The sequence below is a fragment of the Myotis daubentonii genome, chromosome 19 (assembly GCF_963259705.1).
Source record: "Myotis daubentonii chromosome 19, mMyoDau2.1, whole genome shotgun sequence".
NCBI lineage: Eukaryota > Metazoa > Chordata > Mammalia > Chiroptera > Vespertilionidae > Myotis > Myotis daubentonii.
Window position 1 is genome coordinate 25,750,992 of NC_081858.1, and position 24,930 is coordinate 25,775,921.

Here is a 24,930-nt window from a genome sequence, read left to right on the forward strand (position 1 = left end):
CGGAGCCGAGGGCACCGGGCAAGGGGGAAGCGTAGCCATATCGCCGTAGTGACACTTTCTTTATAAACATCCAGCAGGAAGTTTCCTCACCAGTCTCACCAAGATGTCCCGTGAGGGAGGGAGGGTGGGTGGCGCTGACTGGCCAGGGCCAGGGCTGCACCTGGTGGGGGCGCTCCTGCGCCTCAGCCGGGCCAGGCCAGGCCAAGCTAAGGGCTTCAGAGGCTCCGAGGGGCACAGCAGGAGGGAACCCCAGCGTCCCCAGCAGGAGCCCTTATTTTTACTGTGACTGCAGTGGGAGCTGACCCGGAGGGGGCCAGGGTGGATGAGGAACTAGCCCCACTGGACGCGGGGCTGCAGGGGCCACCCCCCCGGTGGGGGTGCCCGCAGAGATGGCGGCAGCTCCTGGACGGGTGGCCAGCCGACCGGGTACTGGAAGACGATGGCTCTGATGGGCTCAGCCCTAGAGAGAAGGAGAAGGCAGAGGATTAGAGTGGGGCACGGCCAGGCAGGCCCAGGCTGGGGCATTGCCCTGCTCACCCTCCTGCCGCCTGGCTGTGCGGGAGGGTAGACCTTTCTGGAAAGCGGAGCCTCAGAAACATGCAGGCCCCTTGAGCCAGGAACCTCACCTCCAGGAATGAGCCCAGCGCAGAGCGGGGTATGGGCGGGGACTGAGGGGCTGGAAAGAGCCTGTGTGTCCACCTGCGGGGACTGGTGATCTATATATGCACGCCCACAGCAGCGAATGCCGCGCAGCCTGTGTAATGAAGGCGGACCGCTATGCACTGATGAGGAAGGGATCCTGACGTAGGTGTGAGTAGTAGACAAAGCAGCTTATAAAATAATGTATATAGCATGATACTATTTTTGTTTAAAGATATACAACATATATAAATGCATAAGAAACCCGGAAAACAACCAAATGGTGGCAGTGGTTCTATCGGAGTGGTGCGATTACGGGTGTTTTGTGTTTTCTGACTTTTTCATACTTTTTAAGAAAAGTTTTACAGGCACGCAAGCCTTTAAAATCCCCCCCCCCCCAAATTGTATAACTTAAAAAAAAAAAAGTCATTTCTCAAGCTATTCCCTCTCCTACCCCTGGAGCCATGTCTGGGGAACCCAGGGCCTGTGTGAACGGCCGCCCTGGTGCCCAGTTGGGGCCCCCTATCCTGAGGACGGAGGTGCAGAGGCAGCTCCCCCACCAACTGTCCCACGTTCCAGTCCCTCTGGGTATGACCCCCACTCAGGCTGCCGCTCCAGGGAGCACTGAGGCTCCAGGGAGCACTGTGGCCGGCCGCCTGTGAGCAGTCTGGAGAGGACTCAGGCCTCGGGTGGAGCTGGGGGACTTGGGGCAGGAGGCCCAGCAGTTTGCCTCGCGTACCCACCCCCAGCCCCTCTGGGTGCCTGACCAGCTGAGCAGAGCCCATCTGAGGACTGTGGGCAGCCCAGGCGCGGCTCTGGGGCCTCTGGCTGTGAGAGGAGAGGACGGGGAATCCCTGCTCGGAGGCTTGCTGCGTGTGGGGAAGCGCAGAAAGCAGCTCCCAGCATGACTTAGGGCTCTGGGGAGATTCATAAACTCCCCAACGGCAGAGAAGGGTGGGGTTGGGGAGGCTCCACGGTTGCTGGCAGGGACAGCCCCAGCTGCCAGCCAAGCCAGGGCTCCCGGCAGGGTTGGGGTGACCCCCATTCTCCACAGAGAGGATGTGATCCCGGGAGCCCCTCCCCATGAGCCTCAGCCCCTTTTTCTAGGAGAGACGGGCAATTGGGCAGCTGGGACTCAGCCCCTGCACGCCCCAAGGCCTCCCATCAGGAGCCCCTGAAGTGTGTCCCCGGCCCCGCCCAGGGCAGACGGGGACCCTGAGCTGCACAGTGGCCTGTCTGTCCCGTGCACAAGGACAGGGGCAGCCCTCATGTCGCCCAGCCCTGGTCTCAATCAGAAGGAAAGAGTTCAGGAGGTACGTGGGCTGCAGCTGCAGCGCCAGCCCGGAGCGGGGTGCAAAGGGGGGATTAGAAGGGATAAAGGCACAATCTGAAGAGCCAACAACAGAGGGCAGGGACCAGCACTGGCCTCGCTGGGGGATTAGTCCGCTTGGCTGAGGCCAGCCCCTCCCTCCCCACCGCTGCTCTGGGCAGGTCCCTCAGGGTCAGGAACCTGGCACAACGCCCCCCCCCCTGCCCCCCCACCCTGCCCCCAGCCTCCATCCCCCCTTTTACAGGACAGGCTCCCCCGGAGGCTCTGCTCAGCAGGGAAAGGGCCCTTGAGTCTGGGTGGTCCCAGGGGAGGAAACAGACACCCAGGGAGGCAGGGGGGTCACCAGACCAGTGCCCACAAGTGGCCTACAGCACTAATACAGGAAACAGTCCTCCAGGCCGGGGACCCTGCTCCCCAAATGCTCTCATTTGTCCACATGTCATCCAGTGCCAGGCCCACATGACAACACTGCAAGCTCAGGGCCGTGAGGGGAGGCCTGGGGCTGGAAGAGGGGAGGTCTTAGCTGAGCCTGAGGATGCGTCCGACTCTGCAGGCGTGGCGGGGTGGGAGCAGCTACCGGCCGAGGAAAACAGCGGGCGCAGGTGCCCCTCAGTCAGAAACACCCACCACAGCGAAGGCGCTGCCAAGCGTTCAGTGGTACTAACATGGAGGCCAGATGGCAGAGGTGAGAAGGTGGCCCCCAGGGGCCAGGGAGGGGGCAGGGAAGTTCCACCTGAGGTGGAGGGAGCCCAGGAGGGTTTAAGCAAGGCCAGGTCTGTGTGTGGTTTAGAAGCTTCTGGGCTGTTGTGTGGACAAGCTGGAGGAGCAGAGGGGAGGCAGGAGGCCAGGAGGGGCCGGAGACAGGAGCGACTGGTGTTTGAAGGTCACAGAGAGCCTGCTTCCAGGGCTGCCTCGAGGGGAGGAGACGCGGGGAACAGAGCAAGGCCGCTGACAAGGGAGGGGGCCGGCTCCAGCCCACCTCCCGCCTCCCTGGGGGGCAGAGCCCAACGCTCTGGGCCCAGGATTCAGGTGTCATTTTTCACAAGAGCAGCCTGCAGGCGAGGGCAGCAAGGGCACAGACAAGAACAAATGTTCCTCCCGCGCCTAACGGCCCTTGTTTCCCAAGGCTGGACAGGCCCGTGCTGCCCGGAGAGTCATCCATTCTGGCTCCGAGCCCGCAGGAGGCAGGTGGACGGCAGGTGGACACGGAGAATAAGTGGTTGCCGGGAAAGCAGGTCCCCAGGGAGGGGCTGGGGGAGAGGTTCACGTCCTCTAGAGTCCAGGGGTCCCCAGTTGCAGGTTCTATTCCAGAAACAGCAGGGAGGTGAGCAGCAGGGGAGGGAATGTGACTTAGGGAGCACCGCCCTGGGCGCCCAGGCAGCTGGCTAACCCCCAAGGAGAAGTGTGGGTGGAGCGGGAGAGCAGAGCTCTCTGGGGGACCCCCAACCGGCTGAAGAAGCCTGAGGTGCAGAACATAAATCCCTGGCCCAGGAGGAAGGGATGGCCCCAACATCTGCGTCATTTCTGTGCTGTATCTTTCCAAGGTGGGAGGGACAAAACTTGGCGCAGATGTGAAACAAAGGTGAAAAGCAATGGAAGTCAGTTGTAAAATAGCCTAACGAACTCTCTAGATGGGAACACCGAGAAGGCAAGCAGCCTGACCTACCCCCTCTGGCGGTGCCGGGGGGAAGGCCTCATCCCCTCGACGCCCAGCCAGGCGTCCTAGGCCCAGGCCAGGCCCTGTCCCATGAAGCCACTCCACAGAGATAACTGGGTCTGAGGCATGGAGGTCCAGGGCGGGGAGCCCTCGGGGAGCAGGAGTCCCTGTCCGGAGCCGAGGCCTGGGCACGTCATGGAGATGGCCCAGCGCCAGGCCAGGGCGGGCTGGCTGGGGTCTTGCCCCCGGAGGGGAGGGCACGGGAAGAGGGCAGGCAGGGGCCCGTACCTGCTGCTTGGGGCCGAGCTCAGCCGCTTGGCTCTCTTCTCCAGCCAGTCCTCCAGGTGGCCCTCGGGGAGGTCAGTGATGTCCAGAGGCCACTCCCTGGCCCGCCGCTCCTCTGTGGGAATGGGGAGACAGAGGCGAGTGAGGGCAGGTTCACCCCCACCTGAATCCCAGCCGCCCACAGCAGCCGGAGCCTTCCTGGGAGAGCGCGAGCAGGGAGCCAGGAGCAGCGGCGGGCCTGTCCCCACCCCCCACCCCCCGGGCCTCACTCTGCTTCCCCATCAATGGAGATCGAGCACTGCCTGCCCCCCAAGCCTTGTGGAGCTGGACAAGGGACAAGGCCTGCAGGGAGCCTGGGGCTCAGGAGGAGCCCAGCCCTGGGGGCAGGTGCCGTGGGGCGCAGCGCAGGGCAGAGCGGGTGGGTCTCGGCTCTGCCGGTGCTGGGTCTCTGACCCCGGGCAGGAGTAGCCTCAGCTTCCCCGACTGCTCTTCTCATAAAATGTCCTACAAACACCTTTGCTCACTGAGTGAAGGCCGCGCAGTGGGTGGAGTTCAAACAAGCTGGGTGTGAGATGGGTCAGAGTCGTGGGGCGGTTTGGGAGGAGCCGGGGCGGAGGAAACAGCCACCCTGTGGACCAGCCTTCCTCTGGGCCAGGCCTGGCCAGCGCTGCGCGTGCGTCGGCTCCCTCCATCTCGAAAGCGGCCGCGTTCGACAGGCCAAGACACTGCCTCTGAGGTTAAGCCGTGCGCCAAGGGCACCAGGGGTGTAGCAGAGCCAGAGGGGGCGCGCCTCTGCTCCCGACCCCCTCCCTCTCCCATCGCTGTCTCCACTAGGTGTCTGCAGGTTTGGAGGCAGTTTGACACCCACCCCATCGCCCCGCAGCCCTCAGCCAACCCCACACGGTGACCATAAGAGACGGGGAGGTGAGGGGGGACAGGCAGCTCCCCCAGCCTCAGCTCTTGCACTCTCCCCCCAGCAGCTCCCCCACTACCCCACCCCTGGTCCCGACCAAAACGCACCCTCCACCTGGATACTCAGCTCCTGCAGGTCTCGCTCAGACATGTGGGAAAATCTGCAGTTGGGGCCGAAGTCACACTGGCCTGCAAGGGGGAGACAGTTACTTGCTGCTCCGGCAGGGAGGGCTCCGCTGGGGGCTGAGGGTCACTGGAGGTTTAGGGGCAAGACTTCAGGGACTCAAGAGCAGCAACCCCACCCCTGAAGAAAAACTTAACTCTCTGGCCTGCCCTCACAGCAGCCGGAGCAACCTGTCTGCTCCATCGTTCTGCTCATGACCCTGCCCCGGCTGGGGGTCAAACCCACTGACAACGCCCACGTTTAGGATGCGCAGCCTCTGCAGGCGTGGCTCTTGTCACCACTCGGTGACCCCGCCTCAGGAACTACATGTGGGTCCCCGAAAAGGTCATGCTTCCTCTGCGCTCCAGGCCGTGCCCCCCCTCCCCCCGGGGGCCGGTCCGCTCACTGGGCTTGGCGAGCAGCTCCCAGAAAGGCCTGAATGGCTGTAATTTGCACCATGAAAGGAGGTACACCGTCCAGGGTGGCTTTCTGAACCTCAACCGAGAAGACCAAAATGTGTCTCAAAATAACAGAAGACTGGAGGTGTCCTAAGCCAGCGCCACCTCCCAGTGAATATGCCCTCCATGGGGAGTCCTGGGGGAGCCCCCTGACCTGCAGGCCTGGGGCCCGTGCTGGGGACAGCGCCATCTCCTGACCTCGCTTCCCTGGGTCAACAGCAGCTCCTCTCCCCAGGGCTGCGCCTTTACACCATGTCAATCATCGAGGCTTTCATCTCTGCCTCGGCCGCTAGGAAGCTCAGGGCCAGGCCCTGAGAGAGTGCAAGGCCCTCATGGCCGGCGTGGAGGAGACGAATGCTCCCGGCTTTGTCCTATTTTTCTTCCCTTATTTTCATCCGCCTTGGCTCCTCACTGACTGAGGTCTTTATCTCTAAACCACATGCCTCTTTCCTGGCTGGATACTGAGCAGTCACATCAACACCTCGCGCCCTCGGCTCTACTTCCGCACCTTCTGGGCACTGCCAGACCTGCGGCCCCTCCAGCCCTGCCTGCCGGGAGCGGGCTGGGCTCCCAGGCTAACTTCATCCGCCAGTCTAGCACCCCCATCGGCGTCTCCAGGGTTCCTTGCCATCTCGCAGCGTTTGCTGGTTCCGGCTGAGCTGATAAAATCACATTCTAGGTCTGAAGAACTGAGGACAAGCCCCTGGAAGTCCTAAGGCAAGACCCGGAGAGGACCCCAACGGATGAGTCAGCTGAGGCTCCAAGGCCACCAAGGGGGTTCAGGATGGTGGCCAGGGTGGGGCAGAGGCTCTGCAGGGGTCTGAGCAGGCCAGGCTGGCAGGCTGGTCCCTGGGGAGGGACAGGGGCAGGGAGGGGCGGGCAGAAGTGGAGCTGAGTGGCACACCTCACCTGTCAGCAGAAACTTCCTGCAGGGCCGCTTGTTCTGTTCATCCAGCAAGATGGCAGCTGCATCTGTGAGGAGAGAGGGGCTGGGCTCCGACCTGCGACCTGCGCTGCACACAGGTCCTCCCTGAGGTCGGGAAGGGAAGCGCCCCCCATCCATAAAGGGATAGCCACAGACGGGGATGCTGGGCAGAGGGGTCTGAGCTTGGGCGACCTCAACCCCTCCCACCCCGCCCAGACCCCGCCAAAGGCAAGCTTTGAGGCCAGAGGCTCTGAGCTCTGCACAGAATCCCCCAGGGAGTGGTGGGTGGCTGTGTTCTTGTTTGTTTTTTAAAAGCTGGTACCACAAGGTCTTTCTGCCCCGTCTCTGCAACCTCTTAGGAATCTATAATTATTTCAAAATAGAAAGCTAAAAACAATTCCCGGTGCCCAGGAAGCTCACCAGGAAACAGGACCCAGGCACCGCTCCACGGGCAGCACGGCAGAACACTCTCCCCGTGCCCTCCGCACGCCAGCTGCGGGCTCTCAGCGCCAGGCCGTCCCCAGCCTTGACAGGGCTTGGCAACAATCTTTCTGGATACAAACCTCAACCCTGGTTTCTGCCGATTTTTCCACCTTTACTTTCAGCGTATATTTAGGGGGTAAATGTTGTGTGCTTCTTGGTCGGCAAAGAATCAATCAGTCAAAATCCATGAGTAAGACACGTGAGCAAGGTGCCCTGACTCAGAGGCCCTGGTGTCACCCTGGAGGAGGGAGGGGCCAGGCCTGGGCTGGGCACCTTCCCACTCATTCACTGCCTTTTCTAAAGGCCACTGAGGTACTGCAAGACCAGTGGCTTCGGAGTCCAGATGTACACGACCACAGGCCAGGTGTTTAACCTCTCCGGGCCTCCGTTTCCCCATCTATAACGTGTGTGTGTGGGGGGGGGTGGTTCTCACCGGGTCAGGCTGCTGTGGAAGCAGATGATGGACAGCACCTGGCAGAGGAGGCAGGTGGCCCCTCTACCTGATGGCACATGGAACTGCTGGGAAAGTGGGGTAGGGAGTGGCCTCAGCATCATGTTCCCCAGGTGACACCGGCGTGCAGCCAAGCCTGAGACCCTCTGTAGTGGATGCGCAACAAATGGGAGCAGTTCTGATTTCGTTTCCTCCTCACAAACCCACTGCTTAGTACTAACACCCCCATTTTGCAGAAGGGAAAACTGAGGTTCAGACAGGAGAAAGGTTAACATGGTCAGGAAGTGGCAGTGCAGGTTTGAACCCTGGCGTGTGGGTCATAGTCCCCACCTTTTCCCCTGTGGTGCTGGGTGAGTACCTGGCTCTGATGGGGGCTCCTCCCTTCCCCGGGGCAGTGAGGAGCTGGGGGAAGGGTGGGCCGCAGGGGCCAGGAGATGGTTATGGGAGGACCCACTCCAGGGTGCCCTGGGGGAGTGTGGGTTGGATCAGCAGGGTGGGGAGGGGTCCATCTTCCAGGACTGGGCTTGTCAGATCAGTCCAGCCAGCTGATGCCACACACCCTCCCAGGGGGGTGGGCTGGTGGAGGGCAGAGGACATTGCCCAGGCCCCGCCAGGGGAGGGGGGTGGGTAGGACAGCTGAGGGTGGCAGGATGACGAGCCTACACAAGGGACTCTGCCCAGCACCTGACTGGTGATTCTCAACCCCAGCCACACGACAGACTCGGGCAGCTATTCAAGTGCACGGATGCCCAAGCCCGGCCCCAGGCTGTGCTTCCCTCTGGACGGGGAGAGCGTGAGAGCTGTTCAAAGCTCCCTTACGACGCTGACTGCACCCGGCGCTGGGAACGCGGGCCCGGGCCCTGCACAGAGGCCCACGCTCCTCCGCCTGGCGTTCAAGGCTCCTCGTGACCTGACCCCGTTGGTCCTTCTCGCTTCATCTCCCAACATTAGCACCTGCCCTGACGCCCCGTGTCTGTTTGCTCGTTCATTTAGACATTCATCCGACAAACATTGACTGAGCACGCCCTGTGTGCCAGGCTCCGTGCCAGGATGGGGATTTAGTGGAGAACAAGGCAGACCTGGTCCTTCCTTCCAGTCCAGCAGCCACACTAATCCACGCGGATATAAACGGGGTAAACAGCATGAGGCCAAAGGACCTGCCCTGGAGGGGTGTTGTGGGGGGAGGACTCTGCCTGCGCTGAGATGGGGACCAGGCCGAGGGAGGAAGGGCATGTCTGCAGGGGGCACAGTAACTGTAGTGGCGAGTGTGGCTAGAGCTCAGAGGGAGCGCTCAGCTGAGAGTCTGGGACTAGGAGCAAACACCAGGGTGATCTTGAGGCCCAGTTCCATGCCAGGTCACAGCCCCCAGGATTTGGGAGTGAGGGCGTCTCTGCCTGCCACCAGGGTCGAAGGCCTCCCAGGCACCCCCACTCCCAGACCCTGGCCACAGTCATGCCTGGCCTGCTGAGCAGCCTGGCCACCTGCCCTCATCCGAGCCTGTGAGGCTTCTCGTCTGAAATGGGGAGAGTCAGGGAGAGCTTTCAAAATGCCGTGCCCAGGCCCTGCCCCAAACCTGCCTCTGGGGGTGGGTCAGGGGGCCAGAGCCTTGTTTAATTTCACGGTCTCTAGGTGATCCTCTCTCCAGGGGCTGAGAGCCCGCTGCTATAGAGAATGACTAAGAAAAGCAAATGAAGACACTTGGCATGCAGCAGGCACTCAATAAATGCTCACCCCCTTCTTGTGAATTCTGAGTCACAGATCAGGGAACTCTGTTTCACCTTCTCCTTCCTTCTCAGCTGCTGGGACCCAACTCCTTCCTTCCAGGCTCTGGGCCCTGTCCCTGAATCCTGCTCCCCAGGTCCCACTGAGCACTGGACCCGCCTTGGTTCATTCTGGGAGCTCTTGGACCCTTCACCCCACTGCCCAGCTCCCTCTCCATTTGACCAGGCTCCTGCTGAACCCCTCTGGCCCCTCCCTCACTGCTGCTCAGTGTGTATGTCCAACGACACCGTGCAGAGCAGCTCCTGCAGTGAGTGCCTGGGGTGCCAGGCCGGTGCTGGGTGCTGACAGCCTCAGCCCATTCACCCGTCACAGCTGCTCTGAGCAGCCCCTCCCGGAGGAAGCTTGGTTATTCAGCCACCCGTCGGCCAGGCATTCAGCGCCGTTCACTGCACTCCGTTGCTTACACAGCAGCCAGTTATCAGTGTCAAATGCAGCTCTGGGCACACCGGCTGCTGCCTAAAGCCCCTCAAAGACCGCTCTCTGCCCTTGGGACAACCCAGCCCCCTGACTGTGGCCTCCAGTCCTGCGTGGTGGCCCTCGCCCTGCCCCCAGCTCTACCCCTACCAGTCTCCTCTCCGGCCGGGTCCCTCTCCTGCTCGGAGAGCGCCCGCTTCTGCACACCCTCTGCCCAGAGCGGTGTGGCTGGCCTTGCCCTGTCTCTCAGCTACTGGCTCCCACATCACCTCCTGGGGGAGGCCCTCCTCCCGGCCACAGCAGCCCCAGAGCCTGGCCAGGCATCTGAGAACAGCCCCCAGTCAAGCTCGCTGGGGAAAGGCGCTCACGCTCCGTCTGACCTTCGGAGGCCCCTCTGCGCTGGGGCCACTGGCCCACGGGGCTTCCTTGTCTGATGATAAGAACGAGCGAAGGGCAGGGCCCCAGCAGCCTGGCGGCCGAGCCGGCGGCACCCACCTCGGAACATGTCGTACCAGGCCTTCTTGGCCTTGAGGTGCTGCAGCCCGTTCAGGTGCTTCTTGCGGTTGTGGAGGTTGTCCTGGAAGGAGCGGTCGCAGTAGTCACAGAAGTAACGCTTCCCCATGGCCCCGCGCCCGCTGCCTGGGGAGCACAGAGCATGTCAGAGCGGGGAGGGGACGCCACACCCCGAATCCCACGCACACCACCCGACGGCGCGCTCCCTGCGGGCCGGGCCTGGGCCGTGTAGGGAGCCTTTCCGTGCACCCACCGCCTCATTTAAAACTCACAGCAGCCCGTGAGGGGCTGCGCGGGCCTCATCCCACGGGGGGTCCTTTAACCATTCTGCTGCCCAGCCTCCACCCGGGGCCAGTTAAAGCAGAAGCAGCGTGGGTGAGGCCTGGGCATCAGTACTTTTTAAATTTTCCGTATGTCGCCAGGGAACCACCACCTTACACCCCCCACACCTCTCATCTCCTCTCGACCGGTCTCTCCATGCCGACCGCACAGGCCCCCCTCTGCTCCTCACGCACGCCAGCCCGTGCCCACTTCCCGGCGTCTGCATGCTGTTCCCGCTGCCTGGGTGCCCTCCCCGGGCACCTGCGAAGCTTGCTCACTCAACTCCTTCAATCTTCGCTCGAACACTACCTTCTCAGGAAGCGACCGTGACCACTTTACTTAAAATGGCAGAACCCTCCACCCTCCACTTAGCTTTCCCCATTTCCTGCCTCATTTGTATCCCCTGTGAAGGAACAGTTCCTGGTTCCGTTCACTATCTCTTCTCCCCGTAGGAAGGTAAGTCCACGCGGGCAGGGATATTTTTGTTGTTTATCGCTGAAGCTGCAGCACCCAAAGTGGTGCGCGGTGCATAGCAGGCACCCAGACAGCTGCTGAATAAACAACTCAATTCCCATTTTCCTTAAGGGATGACCGAGGTTCCGTAAGCCCAGGTCCCCTCAGCTCCAGCCGCCGCGTGTCCTCTCTTCCACACCAGCTCGATGCCCAGAGAGGCTAGAGGCCCAGGCAGAGGTGCCAACGGCTTCCCCAGGAGAGTGGCTCAGCTCTCCCGTGGCAGGTCCCCAGGCAGCCGCAGAGGGAAATGAGGACGGTTCAGGGTCTGAAGAGCCTCCAGCCGTGGTGACCACAGCTGCTATTCCTGACCCAGGAGATCTGCAGCCCCAGGCCAGGGGTGACTCTGACTCTCAGGGGGAGCGGGGGTGACGCCAACCTTGCGTCTCCCAGTTTGGTGCCACAAGATCAGAGGAGGACCAAGTCCCCTGGGGCCGTCAGACGGGACCTGCACAGGCTGAGTCCAGACCAGCCCCCCCCCCCCCCCTTCAGGGCCTATATTCTGGCCCCTCGTTTCCCAGAGCAGGTTCCCGAGGCCCAGGGGACCAAGACCGGAGGCTTCCCCGAGGTCATGAGGCGGCAGCTCAGGCCGGCAGCACAAGCTCGACTCCCAGGATCTGGCAAATAGATACGAAGCTGGGGCCTGACCACGGGGCAGACGGACGGGGAAATGCATCTTGAAAAGAGGAGGCTGGAGAAAGACACGAAGACAGACAAGCCCCCTGGACAGGCCCGGCAGGGCAGCCGTGCGGCTGAGGGAGAAAGCGGGCCTGCGCAGGCGGGGACAGCAGCCATTAAGTCAAGGGCTCTAATGGGATTAGGAACAGACAGTCATTCCAAATGAAAACACATAAAACCTCTTTTCTCCAGTTACTGCTGAGAAACCACATCCCAGACACACGGACTTGATATATTAAATTTGGCAGCTCTAATACACCCGTCTTGCCAATAAACTTATAGGAGCTGGATTGAAATGGTAAGAGATGAACGCTTAACGGCCGGGAGCTAACCCAAGCCATTCACGAAGCCTGAAGCGCCCAGAAGCTGAGGCTCTGGAGAGTAACCGGGACGGGGGGGGGGGGGGGGGGTCCGGGGGGCGAGGGACTGAGGGGGGGTGTCCCCCTGGGAGGCTGAGACGAAACGGTGGCTCTGCAGCGGGCTCAGCTGGACAAAACCACGCAGGGCACTGAGCAGCCAGCTGTGTGACCTTGGGCAAGTCATTGCCCCGCTCTGGGCCTCTACTTTCACTGTGGGAATGAGGTGGTGGGTCTGAGGGCCTCTTGGGGGAGTGATACACAGAGATTTGCTGCTCCCGATGAATTATTAACCACAAAAGAACGAGCAATACAAATGGCACTGGTAACGCCCAGCACTGAGCCAGTGCTCGGTCCATGTCACCCAGGCCTTGGTTTACTGTGCACCTGCTGCACTGGCACCAGGTTAAAAGCTTTCTAAACGCATCACCTCAGGACACCCTGTGTGGTAGGACCTGTGACACCTTTTCAGAAGAGGGCACAGCGGCTCCAAGAAGTGAATGGCGTAGCCAAGGTGACACCGCCAGCAAGCGCGGAGCTGGGCTCAGAACCCAGGCCGAATGGCCCTAGAGCTGCTCCCAGTCACAAGTGTCTCCCCCCGACAAGCCCCACTGATGACAGCTTTCCTTTGTGAGTCACTCACTACACCCCTGCCAGGTCTCTTCTCCTCAAGTCTGAATCTGGGGAAGAGACAAGGATGGATGAGGAAGACAGCGAGAAGAGAGACCCTAAGATCCCAAAGGCCGGCCTCTCACTGCCACCACCAGCCTCCCCGAAGGACTGCTGCCTCCGGCAGAGCCCAGCTCTAGACTTAACCCGCACCTGGCCACCCAGGGCACCTGCCTTCCGTCCTCTGGGCTCAAGGAAAAGATGACCAACTAGTGGGGACACGGGGGTAGAAGAAAGGATAACAGAGAAGGGGTGAGCTGGGGCGAGGGAAGAGCTTCAGACTGGACTCCTGCGTGCGAGGCCCCTGGCTCTCATTCCTCATTTAACCCTCAGAGACCCTCCCCATCAAGGTGGCCCTTCACAGATGAGGACCCAGGTTCAGAAACACTCCCCATGTGCTCAAGGCCAAGGCTAGGGGAGACACTGAAAAAGGTCATTCCTCATCGGCCTGAGTACTGCTGGCGGGGAGCAGTGCAGGGAGCCCCACGCCCTGCGAAGCCATGTGCCGAGGCCCCGCAGCCACACAGGCCAGAGCCAGCACCCACACGGGGTCTGCCTGACCCCAGAACCCCTTCTTTCCCCTCCCACTGCTCCGCTGCGAGGCTGTCACGGGGCAGACATTTGTGCTTCATTGATATTCTTGGTCCCTTCCATTGGGTGCGCCTCAGGTACAGAGAGCTCTGGCACCAGGCTAAAATAAGCCAGCAGCTCGGCTGCGGCCAGGGGCCGGCACACACACTGTAATTACCCAGGACCTGGGCTCACCACATGCCACCCTCAAGCTCACCTGTCATCCCTTCTAATTATGGCGCTGCCAGACCCCAGGTAAACAGCCAACCGCAGCCAGCGGACGGCTTCGTTGCACACCCGCCAGGAGCATGGCAACGTCCCAGCACCACAGATGCCTGCCGTCTGGAGTGGATGGCATCGGAACTGCCCTGTGGGGGTGGCCCACAGACTGCCCACCGAGGACCCAGCTTCAACAGGGATGCCAAGGAGACCCAGATGTCTTCCCTGAGAGGAGCCCCAATAGGTTAGGGGTCCCCCTCAGATGTCCTGGTGTTTTGTGGCAACCACAGGGCTTTCTCATCCTGACTGCGTTCCATTCCACCCCTGGGAGCGAGGCGCAACCCTTCCTCCCCGCAGAATAAGGCAGTGGGGGCCCCGCCCACAGCAATTTCCCACGCAGCAGGTCTGGGAGAGGGCCAGGATCTAGGGGGGGCTCCGGTGCAGAGTCCACGGACCCCCTGGGAGAAATGATGGCCCTTTAAGGTAGCAGGTGACGGGCTGAAGAACAGAGGGAGGGACAGCCAGCCCGAAGTCACACTGATCACCCACATCAACCCTCCTCTAATCATTCAACCCAGATGGGAATCCCACCCCTGCCACTTCCAGGCCGGGAAACTCTCAGCAAACTGCTTACCCGCTGAGCCTCACCTGGAAGAGGAAGGTAATAATACTATTTCATAAGATTACCATGAGGATTAAAGCATGTGCCCTAACCGGTTTGGCTCAGTGGATAGAGCGTCGGCCTGTGGACTCAAGGGTCCCAGGTTCGATTCCGGTCAAGGGCATGTACCTTGGTTGCGGGCACATCCCCAGTAGGGGGTGTGCAGGAGGCAACTGATCGATGTTTCTCTCTCATTGATGTTTCTAACTCTCTATCCCTCTCCCTTCCTCTCTGTAAAAAATCAATAAAATATATTTTAAAAAAAAAGAACGCGAGCTCAGTGTTAGCGCCGCGCCTGACATGCTGATGGTGCTCAACACTCATTTGTGGATGTGGCAGCAGCCGTGGCCGCAGCGACACCACCTCCTCATGTGTGTGCCGTGTGATGTTGTTCGCTTCTAAGCTGTATCACGGTTTTGTGTGATAAGAGAATAGAGCAGAGGTGACAGGACGTCACTCACATGATCAAGTTATCAAAGGGCGCTGTGGCTTCCATCCTGGTGTCTCCCCTCTAATCACTCGCTGTGGGGGAAGCTGGCTGCCATATTGTGGGGAGGTCCGAGTGGCAAGGAATCGAAACCTGTTAGCAGTCATGTGAGTAAGCTTGGAAGTGGACCCTCCAGCCCCAGTCAAGCCTTCGGATGAGTGCAGCCCTGGGCTTGATTGCAACCTTCTGGGGCAGTCTGAGCCAGAACCACCCAGCTAAGCCACTCCCAAATTCCTGAGAAAATGTTTGTTGATGTTTCTCTCTCTCTCTCTCTCTCTTTCTTCCTCTTCCCCCTCCCTTCCACTCAAAAAAAAAACAACAACAAAAAACCCAAAAACCACCACCAAAAAACAATGGGAAAAAACTCATTATCACAACAGAATATATAATACCACTATTATAAGGGAAAAAATCCTCCCACACTCATACCTAGACTAGAGCAGACACAAAATATTTACTGTGGTAATGCCTGGATAATAGGATTATGCGCAGGATTTTTTTTTTTCCATTTTGTGTTTTTCTATTATTCTACGTTTTGACATTTAGCCTGTATTGTTTTTAAGTGTCCCCAAAAAACTCCCATAAAAAGTGGGAAATTTGTCAGGCAGGGATAAACCCTATTCCTTCTTCCTTAGGAAACACCACGGATGGTTCCAGTGACCTGGTTCGCCAGGATGAACCTGGAAAGGGATGCAAGGGAGACATTTCCCTCGGCCCCTGGCTAAAGGCTGATAGGTGCGCCCCGATTCTAAGCCGACCTGGCCCAGCGCAGGCGGCTGAACCCGAATCGGGCTCCAGGGAGCCGCAGGCTGGAGACACGGTTTCTCATCAGACAGTTACAGGTCCCCGGAGGCCAGAGCTTCCAAATAGAAAAGGTAAAAATAGTCTGAAGGAGGCTCCTGCGCCAGATACCCAGGCTCAGAACGGCGTGTGCCTCCCCCTTCTTCCCCCCTCCCCCCCCAGTTTGGGCTTCAAGCCCATCTGACTCTCTGTTACCACCCAGTCGGGTCTCTCCTCCTCACACCTGGACCAGCCTCCCCAGTTTACCTGCCCTGGGTAGCATCAGGCCAGCCCTCTTAAAATACTGCTGCTCCAACTTTCCCGTGGCTCCCTGTGCAGGGTTTATTACAGATGAAGTCCCCCGGGTCAGATCTCCGGGATCCGGACCCGGCAGATCTGGAGGGGCCCAGAAGCCTGCGGTTTAACCAGCGAGTCTAGCACCTGCTAGGAGGCATCCGCTAAGGAACAAAAGCCCAGGGGAACAGCTGTGCTCACCGGCCTCCATTCCCTGCATCCAAAGGCCTCTGCTGGGGACAGCGCCCCTGGGGAGGCAGGGCACCTGATTCCTGTCCCAGTCACCAATCGGTCCGCTTGCTGAAGGGGTAACCCCGACTTGCCTGGCATTCACTTCCACGAATAAAACTGTTTCCCCTCCTGGCTGGGTGTCCTGTCACACTCCAGGAAAATTTAGAATTGCAAAGAGAGAGAGTAGAATAAATCAAACTGCTTGTACAGGGCGGGGCAAAGCAGGTCCACAGTTGTCCGTATGGAAAATAATACAATAATTAATAAACAACAATACAAGGAAAAACTGTGTTTCACGTCCTCACGACTGTAAACCGACCTTCGCCCCACCCGTACTTACATTCCTGTCCTGAATTTAGTAATCGTCAGTGCACACTTGGTATTTGAAAGTATCAGGAACATTTGAAAAGAATTTGACATGCTGCGTAGATGACAGATAAGCAATGTGATTCCAATTTAAAATATCAAAGTTAAAGTCTATAGCTAGGTAATTGATAAAATATATGTCAGTAATTGGCATTAGACTTGTGACTTTAAGTGGAGAGGTTAGCAATGATTGGAAAAACTGGCTACATATTAGGATCTCCTGGGGTGCTATAACGATACTAAAGGTGCCCCCCCAAATCCTAATTTTATGTCAGAGATGTATTTTACTAACTCCCCAGGCTGAGAACCAGTGACAAGAGAATCCTTCTATTAAAAGCACTGAACTGTTTACAAGAACTTAAAATTCACTGTTTACAGGTTTAATTTATTAGATGTTTTAGTAACTGTTTAAGTATTCTGGGGAAATTATGCTTGTTAGGTTATGTCTCTGAAATACTTAAAAAGAAAATCAAATATATTACACTTATAAGTGGAATTAAATATGCAAGGGAATGCAATTAGGCTGTTCATAGGGCTGAATGTTTAAAGGGATTTAGTGTGTTCAACATTACTCAAAGGAGAAGGTAAGGTCATTTTTCTTGTTTTTCTAGGTTTATGTATAGAATAATAATTTCTAAGTTGAATATGATGGCTTGCAGAAAATTGGGTTTTAAAAAATTGTTGCTCCAAAGAGAATGAACTAAAGAGGTAAAAAATAAAACCAAATAAAACAAGCCACAACCTAACTGTGTCTTCCCCACCCATTCCACCTAAAATAATTCCTCCTCTGAACTTCCCATCGGCCAGATTTGTCGTTAGCAACACATAAGTATTCCTTCCCCAGAAGCGTCAAGCGGCCTATCCCAAAGGGGTACCAGGATGCTTTGCAAATTGAAAAGAACCACAGTGAGGATGTACAGCGCCTCACATTTCCCCTCCCAGGCCCCTACTCGGCATCACTGCCCGGTTTACAAGTCCGCTCCGGGCCTCGAATCCAGCCCCTGGTTTTCAATGCTTTTCTCTCGGGCCCAGACCCCTCCTCTGAACTCCAGAGCCAAATCCCCAGTTGCCTGTAGACCTCTCAGCTGGATGTCTCAGGGGCAGCTCAAACTTAACTTGACCAAAACAGAGAGCAGCCAGAATGAGGCCATTAAAATGTAAATTAGAGCAGGTCACCACCCAGCCTAAAACCTTCCAGGGGCTTCCTGGTGCAACTAGAAAAACATAAGGCTCCTTCCCACAGGCTACAAGGCCTTATCTGAGCTGCCCCCGCCCCCCTCTTCACAGCCCACTCTGCTCTGTCCCTCAGACACCCCGACTGCAGCAGCCTCGGGCCTCCCCAGCAACGTCTCCTCTATTTGAGTTCCTACTATTTGTTCAAGTCTCTGGCTAAGTGTCCCTCTGGCTACGATAGCCAACCTGTCTTCTGCTCTTCAAAGCATCGCTGGCTTGTCATGGCTGCTCCTCCCCACCCGCCCACCCGCACGCAGCAGAATGAGTGCTCGGCCCGGAGGAGGCGCTCGGAGAACCGCTGTTGCCCTGGTCGGGTGGCTCAGTTGGTTGGAGCGTGGTCCTGAGCACGAAAAGGCTGAGGGTTCGATCCCCAGTCAGGGCACATACTTAGATGACGGATTCGATCCTCCCCAGTCGGTACAGAAGGCAACCGATCGATTAGATGTTTCTCTCTCATTAGATGTGTCTCTCTCTTCCCCTTCCCCTCTCTTCTAAAGATCAATTAAAACACACACACACACACACACATCCTCCGGAGAGGATGAAAATAAGTAAGTAAATAAATAATAAAATGAACGAATGAATGAACGAACGAATGAATGAATGAAATATCTGTTGACGGCCCGAGCACCCCAAAGCCCCTGTTCTTTCTATTCCCAGGTAGGAATGATGGTGTCAGCCCTCCCTCCCGCCTTGCAGGCCAGGGTTCTCGGACGCGAAGCCCAGAGATGCGGGAAATGGGAAGAACCGCCCTGTTCCCTGGAGTCGGGCCGTTGGGTTCAGCCCCCAGGACCGGACTTTTTGCCACGGGCTCCAACGTTAGCCCAGAACTTGAAACTGACCGAGGAATCAGGGACTAGAGATGAGCCGGGGACCCAGACGCCCAGGCCCCTCGCTCTTCTACTTCCCACACCCGTTAAACGGAGCGGCCCGCCGGGAGGAGCGCGGGCTTGGAAAGAAGAGCCCAAGTCCTCCCGTGAGGGACGAGACCAAAACGCAACCCTCGATGTCCCGCAAAGAAGGTACCTGGCTCGGCCCGGCCCGACGGCCCAGCGCTCCTCCTCCTCCGCCCTTGCGTTGCGAACTGCTTGCTGGGATTCGTAGTCCTTCCTTAGGTATCAGTTCTCCTTTCCCAGAAACCTTTGCGAATTAAAGCTGCAACACCATGAGGGTAGGTGGGGGGAGCTCGAGGGCTTCTGGGTGTTGTAGTTAGCAATATTCAATCAGCAAGAAATGATTGAGGAGTAAAATTGTGTAATAAATATTACCAAACAGTTTGCGCTGCTGTGATCTGAACCTTATAAGACTTTTGTCCCGCGTAAGCCATCCGTTACCTCTGTGATTCAAAACGACGAGTACGGAGATTCAGAGGGGACTACATGTCCCATAAAGCACTGCACGTCGGAGGCCTTTGGAGAGCAAGGTCGGCCGCGGCGCAGGCGCGGTGTCGCGACTTCGGCGGTGGGGAAACATGGCGGCTCCGACGCTAAGTGGGAGGCTGTACTCCCTGCTCTTCCGCAGAACCTCCACCTTCGCCCTAACCATCGCCGTGGGTGCCCTGTTCTTCGAGCGTGCCTTCGATCAAGGCGCGGACGCGATCTACGAGCACATCAACCAGGGGGTGAGGGCCTAGGCCATCCATCCATGACCTTGGGCCCACCTGAGCGTGTCAGTGGGAATGGAGGTGGGACGGGGCGCAGTGCAACTTGACCAGGAAGAGGGGTGAACCCTGCGCGTCTTCTGTCTGCAGACTGCCGTCTGCCCTTTCTGCCGGGGGTGAATCCTAAACCGTCAAACGAGGTCCATAGAGTCCACTTTGCAGGGCGTTTAAATACTGCGATCTCCCACTTTTCCACTTGCAGACCGAAGCCTGGGGAGAGCCAAGGGCGTCCTAGGGCCGCAGCACCAGGAAGTCAGGGCTGGGACTGAACCCCTTGTCCCCGCGGAGGGTTTCAAGGGCAGATGGGAGCGGTGGACGATGGCGAGAAGGACATCTGTCCCCGTAGACCTCGCGGCTGCCTTTTCCGATGGCGCCTTCGGTTCCCAGGGCTTCCCGCGCAAGCGGCGCGGCGTTCATTGTGGTTCCGAGTCGGGGCTGTGAAATCGGAGCCCTGCGTGGGAACGCTGGGCCTCGGTTCTTTATAGCTGTGACGTTAAGTTGGGCAAGTTTCTTAGCATCTCTGGGCTTCACTTCTGCCTGTGACATAGATCATAGTAACGACCTCGGATTTACTGTGAATATTATTCGAGATACAGGCAAGATGCCACCGTGCCTGCCAGGTGGTGCCACTCAGGAAAGAACATTTGTACACCCGGGTTGCGGGTTCGATGCCTGATCCCGGGTGGGGGTGCGTGGGAGAGGCAACCTACCAATGTTTCTCTGCCCCCCCCCCCCACCTCCCTTCCTTTGTCTCTAAAAAAATAATAAAAACACGTCCTCAGATGAGGATTAAAAAAGAAAGAAAATAACATCTACATTCCTCAGGAGAAATTGGAAGCATGAGGTGGGGAATCAGGCAGGCGCTGGGCTGGGTGCTGTGCAGACTTTATATCATTAAATCGTGGCTCATACTAGGGAACGCCTTGTGCAGATAGCCCTGTCCCACCGTTCGTTCTGTTTGTAATGCATAGCTGTCCGACAGGCTCTGGTCACGAACGCTGTGTTGCCTGTGGCCAGGGCAGCTTTCTGCCCCTATAAAGCTCCTACCACAGTTCCATCTCCTGCAAGCAGCTCGCGGTTCCCCGTGTTTGGGAGAGACATGGAAGTGTGTTGTCATGACTTCTGTATTTTTAGGAATGAGAGTCCGGCTAGTCCCTGACCCAGAAAGCACAGGTCTGAGGAAAGGAGAATGGCTCAGTGTGACGTGTTTTGGGGACTCTATGCTTAGGATCCCTTAAGTCATACCTAGAGTTGAAGAAGTGAACCATCTTCCCGGCTCTGTTCCTTAGTGATTGCACTTTGGGGCAGATCCCTCAATCTTGGTACCTCAATTTCCTATAAACGTAAGAACATCTTTTCCCACTTACTTGACATGGTGACTGAGAGCATCAAAGCTTTTTTTTTTTTTTTTTTTTTTTAATCCTCACCTGAGGATATGTTTTTATTGATTTTAAAGAGAGAGGAAGGGAGGGAGAGAAACATGGATGTGAAAGAAACATGGATCAGTTGCCTCCCTTCTGGGGATTGAACCTCCCACCTGTGCCCTGATGGGAACTGAACCTGTGACCTTTCGGGGTACAAAAGGACGCTCCAACCCACTGAGCCACACCAGCCAGGGCTCAAAGCATTTTATAAACATTAGGAATGTGTGACAAGCCTGGTATTGCTTCCAATTTTCCCGCTGCAACTGTCGGGACATGGTAAGACTTTCTCTCCAGCTTGTTTTAGGGACCAGGGCAGTGGGAGTATAATTGTAAAATGTGGGAGGGGAAACTTAAAGTTTGTGGCTTTTGTCTTTAAAATGCAGAAGCTGTGGAAACACATCAAGCACAAGTATCAGAACTAGTTCCTTGGAGGCGCCCATCAAGGCCGGATGGACCAGGCCCACCCGCCAGCTGTTTGCCCAGAGCCAGGGCCTCAGCGTGAGAAGATGCTCACAGCACTGTCCACGGACCACGTTTAGCTGTTGTTATGAAATGGCTTCACCTGACAGACTCTTAACTTCTGCTGTGTTTGAAGTATGATTAGTCAGAGTCATCAGCAAATAAATGTAAGCTGTCCTTGAGACCTGCTTCCGGATTGGTGCTTTATTAACTCGGCCCGATCGTCACTGGTCAGTTCCTTGGGACCACTTCAGAGTCCTCTGCAAACATCTGAAGGGCAGCTTCCATTATTCTGGGTTTCCCATTAACTTCCAAAGAATTCTGGTTTTCAAAAACATGAGCTAGGGTTGGGGAGGTGACCTGCAACTTTGTCTTCCAAACCGATAATTCCATTCTTCAATCGTGTAGAGGGGAGCTGACTGGCTTGGCCATGGGGAGGCGCTATGGCCTCCGCTGGGAAAGAAGACCCCTGGCCTGAGCACTGGGGGGCACCCCAGGCCCCGGAGTCTAGTCTCCATCCCGCCTTGAACTTGCTGTGTGTCCGGGCAAGCTGCCGTGCTTCTCTGGGCCATAACCCATCTATGATTGAATTAGGCCAGAACTCGAAGCCTCCTGCTAGAGTTCTGCTCTCTAAAGAGTTTGGTTTGTCCCGGTACTCACAGGTTTGAATCCTTACTCCACCCGTTCTAGTTGTGCAAGGGAAAAGGCTTTTTTTATTTTTAATTTTTATTGATTTCAGAGAGGAAGGGAGAGGGAGAGATAGAAACATCAATATCAATGATGAAAGAGAATCATTGATGGGCTGCCTTCTGCATGCTCCACGTTGGGGATGGAGCCCGCAACCCAGGCATGTGCCCTGACCGGGAATCAAACTGTGACCTCCAGGTTCATAGGTCAACGCTCAACCACACAGCTACGCCGGCTGGGCTGAATGGAATTTTGAATGGAAATTTCAGCCAAGTAAAGATCAAGGGGAAGAGCATTCCAAGAGGAAGAGCATTCCAAGAAAAGGGAACAGTAAGTGCAAAGTCCCTGAGGTCAGTGTGAGCTTGGTTTGTCCACTGAACTGAAATGAGGGAGGGAGGGAGAGAGAGGGCCAGATACCGTGTGGCCTTGTCGGCCGTGCTAAAGGAGTTCAGATTTTATTCTAAGAAAGGGAAGCCCTGGGGGAGTTTCTGATCAATAGCTTACATTTGTCAGCTTCTTAATATGAGCCAGGCATTGTATTAAGTGCTTTGCAGTTTCCGTGTCACTTAACGTGAATGATGATCCAATAATCCATATTATTATTACCCCTGAGTGGCTGGAGGGAAGTGTAAAGAGCACTGATTTTTAAGAATGGACAGTCCTGGGTGAATTCAAGCACCAGCGCTCCCTGGCTGTGTGAACTCGGGCAAGTTACTTCCCTGCTCTGAGCCAATTTCCTCATCTGTGAAATACCCTCTGTGAGATTGCACAATGGCAGCTACGATTCCTCTGATTTCTGGAGACGTCATCTTAAAGGTGTGTCAAGAGGCGTAAGGATCACTGCAGTAAATCTTCCCCTGCTGGCTGCTTCATTAACCCGGCCGGGGGCTACCCGGAAGCCCAGGTCCTGCAGAGCTGCCTGCCAAGGCTCAGAACTTCTCAGCTCTGGGTGGCGTCCAAATTGTCCTGGCAGCTCAAAGCAAAAAGGAAAGCCCAGCCCTCAGAACATTCTAGGCTCGTCCCCGGTGGACACGAGGATGCTGCCTATCACAGGCTGGGATCCCTGGGAAATGGACTCTTCAGTGCACAGGAGCTTCATTAAGAAGTGCCCTGGCAGTCAGCGAAGGAAGGGAAGGAAACAGAACTGGCCGAGGGAGAAGGCAGATGCAGGCGCAGTCTCAGCGGAGGCCTCTGCTGACCCCGATCCCCAGGGAGTTCTGAGAATCGGATGACCTTCCAGAGCTTTCCCGAGCAGGGTGAGAGGGTAGCCCTTAAAAAAAAAAAGTATATCTATATATATGTACATATATATATATAGATAGATAGATAGATATACATATATGTTTGTATTGATTTCAGAGAGGAAGAGAGAGAGAGAGAAACATCAATGAGGAGAGAGAATCATTGATCAGCTGCCTCCTGCACACCCCATGCTGAAGATCTGTTGCTGCAACCTGGGCATGTGCCCTGACCGGGAATCGAAACATGACCTGGTTCATGGGTCGACACTCAACCACTGAGCTACACTGGCCGGCAAGAGGGCAGCCCTGTACAGTCACGTCAATCACCCACTGAGGCTGCTGCCTAGGAAGGAGGCAGAATGGGGCAGGGCAGTTCTTGGCGTGGCTGACCTCTGACGGGGCTGACAGCTGAGGCCGCTGGCCGATAGCACTTCCAGCATCCCACTCCTGTGGGGGATCCGAGCACCAAATCTGAGCATCCACCACACCCCTCTACATCCTTCTCAGGCCCACAAGAATGGATTTGCAAAACAGAAATAGCTAGACATGCTTTTACTTATTAAACTCAAGGTTTTGTTATTGTAATACCTGGCATGAGCAAAGAGATGTGGTCTGGTCATTCTCAAATCCTGCTGGTGGGAAGGCCAACTTGACAGTCAAAAACTTTGACCCAGCCCAGCCAGCGTGGCTCAGTGGTTGAGCATCGACCTATGAACCAGGAGGTCATGGTTCAATTCCTGGTCGGGGCACATGTCCCGGGTTGCAGGCTCCATTCTCAATGTGAGGCATGCAGGAGTCAGCCAGCCAGCCAAACGATTCTCTCTCATCATTGATGTTTCTATCTCTCTTTCCCTCTCCCTTCCTCTCTGAAATATCAAGAAAAATATATTTTTAGAATAACTTTGACCCAGGCGTTCTATTTCTAAAATTTACCCTGGGAAAATAATCATGGGTGTGGATGAACATTTAGCCAGCAGGCTGGCTGCTCAATGTAGTTTAGTAGCAAATAATGAGGAACAACCTAGGTGCGCACTACAGGGCACTGGTACAAGAGAATACTATTAAGCCCTTAAAAAAGGAGGAGGATGAGAAATGGGAGAAATGTTCACAATGTCTTTTTTTTATTTTTCTTATTGATTTTTTTTTACAGAGAGGAAGGGAGAGAGATAGAGAGTTAGAAACATCGATGAGAGAGAAACATAGATCAGCTGCCTCCCGCACACTTCCCACTAGAGATGTGCCCGCAACCAAGGTACATGCCATTGACCGGAATCGAACCTGGGACCCTTCAGTCCGCAGGCCGACGCTCTATCCACTGAGCCAAACCGGTTTCGGCCACAATGTCTTAATAACTGAAACAGTGGTGATAACAGCATGTGTCTGTGGTAAGATCCCGTGTGTGTGTGTGTGTGTGTGTGTGTGTGTGTGTAAAACCAATGTGTATATCCCTTTTTCTGAAATAATTATAGAAGGATAAGAACTAAAACCCCAACCGTAATTATGTCCAGATGGTAGGATTAGGGTGGGTTTCTTCATCTCTGCCTTGTGTGAACGACACTGAGCGTATGACTGCTTTTGTAATAAGGAGAGGGGGGAAGCAATGTAAGTGGTAAAAAGAAATAGATTCCATCCTGTAACTCAGCCAGCCCTTCCAATTCGAAGGGACAAGGACTATCCTACAAATGAGTCTGGCATCTTCCAAGGAAAGAAGAGAAATCAATGAATTTAAAATGTCTGAGCAGCCCTAGCCGGTTTGGCTCGGTTTAATTCCGGTCAAGGGCACATGCCCTGGTTGCAGGCTCCATCCCCAGTGTGGGGTGTGCAGGAGGCAGCCGATCCATGATTCTCTCTCATCATTAATGTTTCTATCTCTCCCTTCCTCTCTGAAATCAATAAAAATATATTTATTTATTTATTTTTTAAAAATATATTTTATTGATTTTTTTACAGAGAGGAAGGGAGAGAGATAGAGAGCCAGAAACATCGATGAGAGAGAAACATCGATCAGCTGCCTCCTGCACATCTCCCACTGGGGATGTGCCCGCAACCCAGGTACATGCCCTTGACCAGAA

At 56.2% G+C, this 24,930-nt stretch overlaps 2 protein-coding genes across 2 annotated transcripts; one reads left to right on the forward strand and one right to left on the reverse strand.

Moving 5' to 3' along the window:
- Positions 1-40: 40 nt before the first annotated feature.
- On the reverse strand, positions 41-18,467 carry ZMAT5 (zinc finger matrin-type 5). Its single transcript, XM_059676889.1, has 6 exons — positions 18,414-18,467; positions 9,995-10,138; positions 6,354-6,416; positions 4,932-5,012; positions 3,915-4,026; positions 41-460 (listed from the first exon to the last, which is right to left on the reverse strand). Exons 2-6 carry the CDS (start codon positions 10,119-10,121, stop codon positions 331-333), a joined length of 513 nt encoding a protein of 170 aa, XP_059532872.1. The 5' UTR covers positions 10,122-10,138; positions 18,414-18,467; the 3' UTR covers positions 41-330.
- A 347-nt stretch (positions 18,468-18,814) lies between these two features.
- LOC132222060 (cytochrome b-c1 complex subunit 9) lies at positions 18,815-21,112 on the forward strand. The gene is made up of 2 exons (XM_059676890.1): positions 18,815-19,008; positions 20,855-21,112. Exons 1-2 carry the CDS (start codon positions 18,859-18,861, stop codon positions 20,891-20,893), a joined length of 189 nt encoding a protein of 62 aa, XP_059532873.1. The 5' UTR covers positions 18,815-18,858; the 3' UTR covers positions 20,894-21,112.
- Positions 21,113-24,930: the final 3,818 nt, after the last annotated feature.

Bases quoted from the DNA above. Each gene is read 5' to 3' on its own strand.
- ZMAT5 (XM_059676889.1), bottom strand. From the start codon at position 10,121: ATGGGGAAGCGTTACTTCTGTGACTACTGCGACCGCTCCTTCCAGGAC. The intron at 5,013-6,353 runs GTGAGGTGTGCC...TCCCCCTTGCAG, and splicing joins CAGGAAGTTTCTGCTGACAG to GCCAGTGTGACTTCGGCCCC. The intron at 461-3,914 runs GTACGGGCCCCT...CCTTCTCTCTAG, and splicing joins AGCTCGGCCCCAAGCAGCAG to GGCTGAGCCCATCAGAGCCA.
- LOC132222060 (XM_059676890.1), top strand. From the start codon at position 18,859: ATGGCGGCTCCGACGCTAAGTGGGAGGCTGTACTCCCTGCTCTTCCGC. The intron at 19,009-20,854 runs GTGAGGGCCTAG...TTTAAAATGCAG, and splicing joins ACGAGCACATCAACCAGGGG to AAGCTGTGGAAACACATCAA.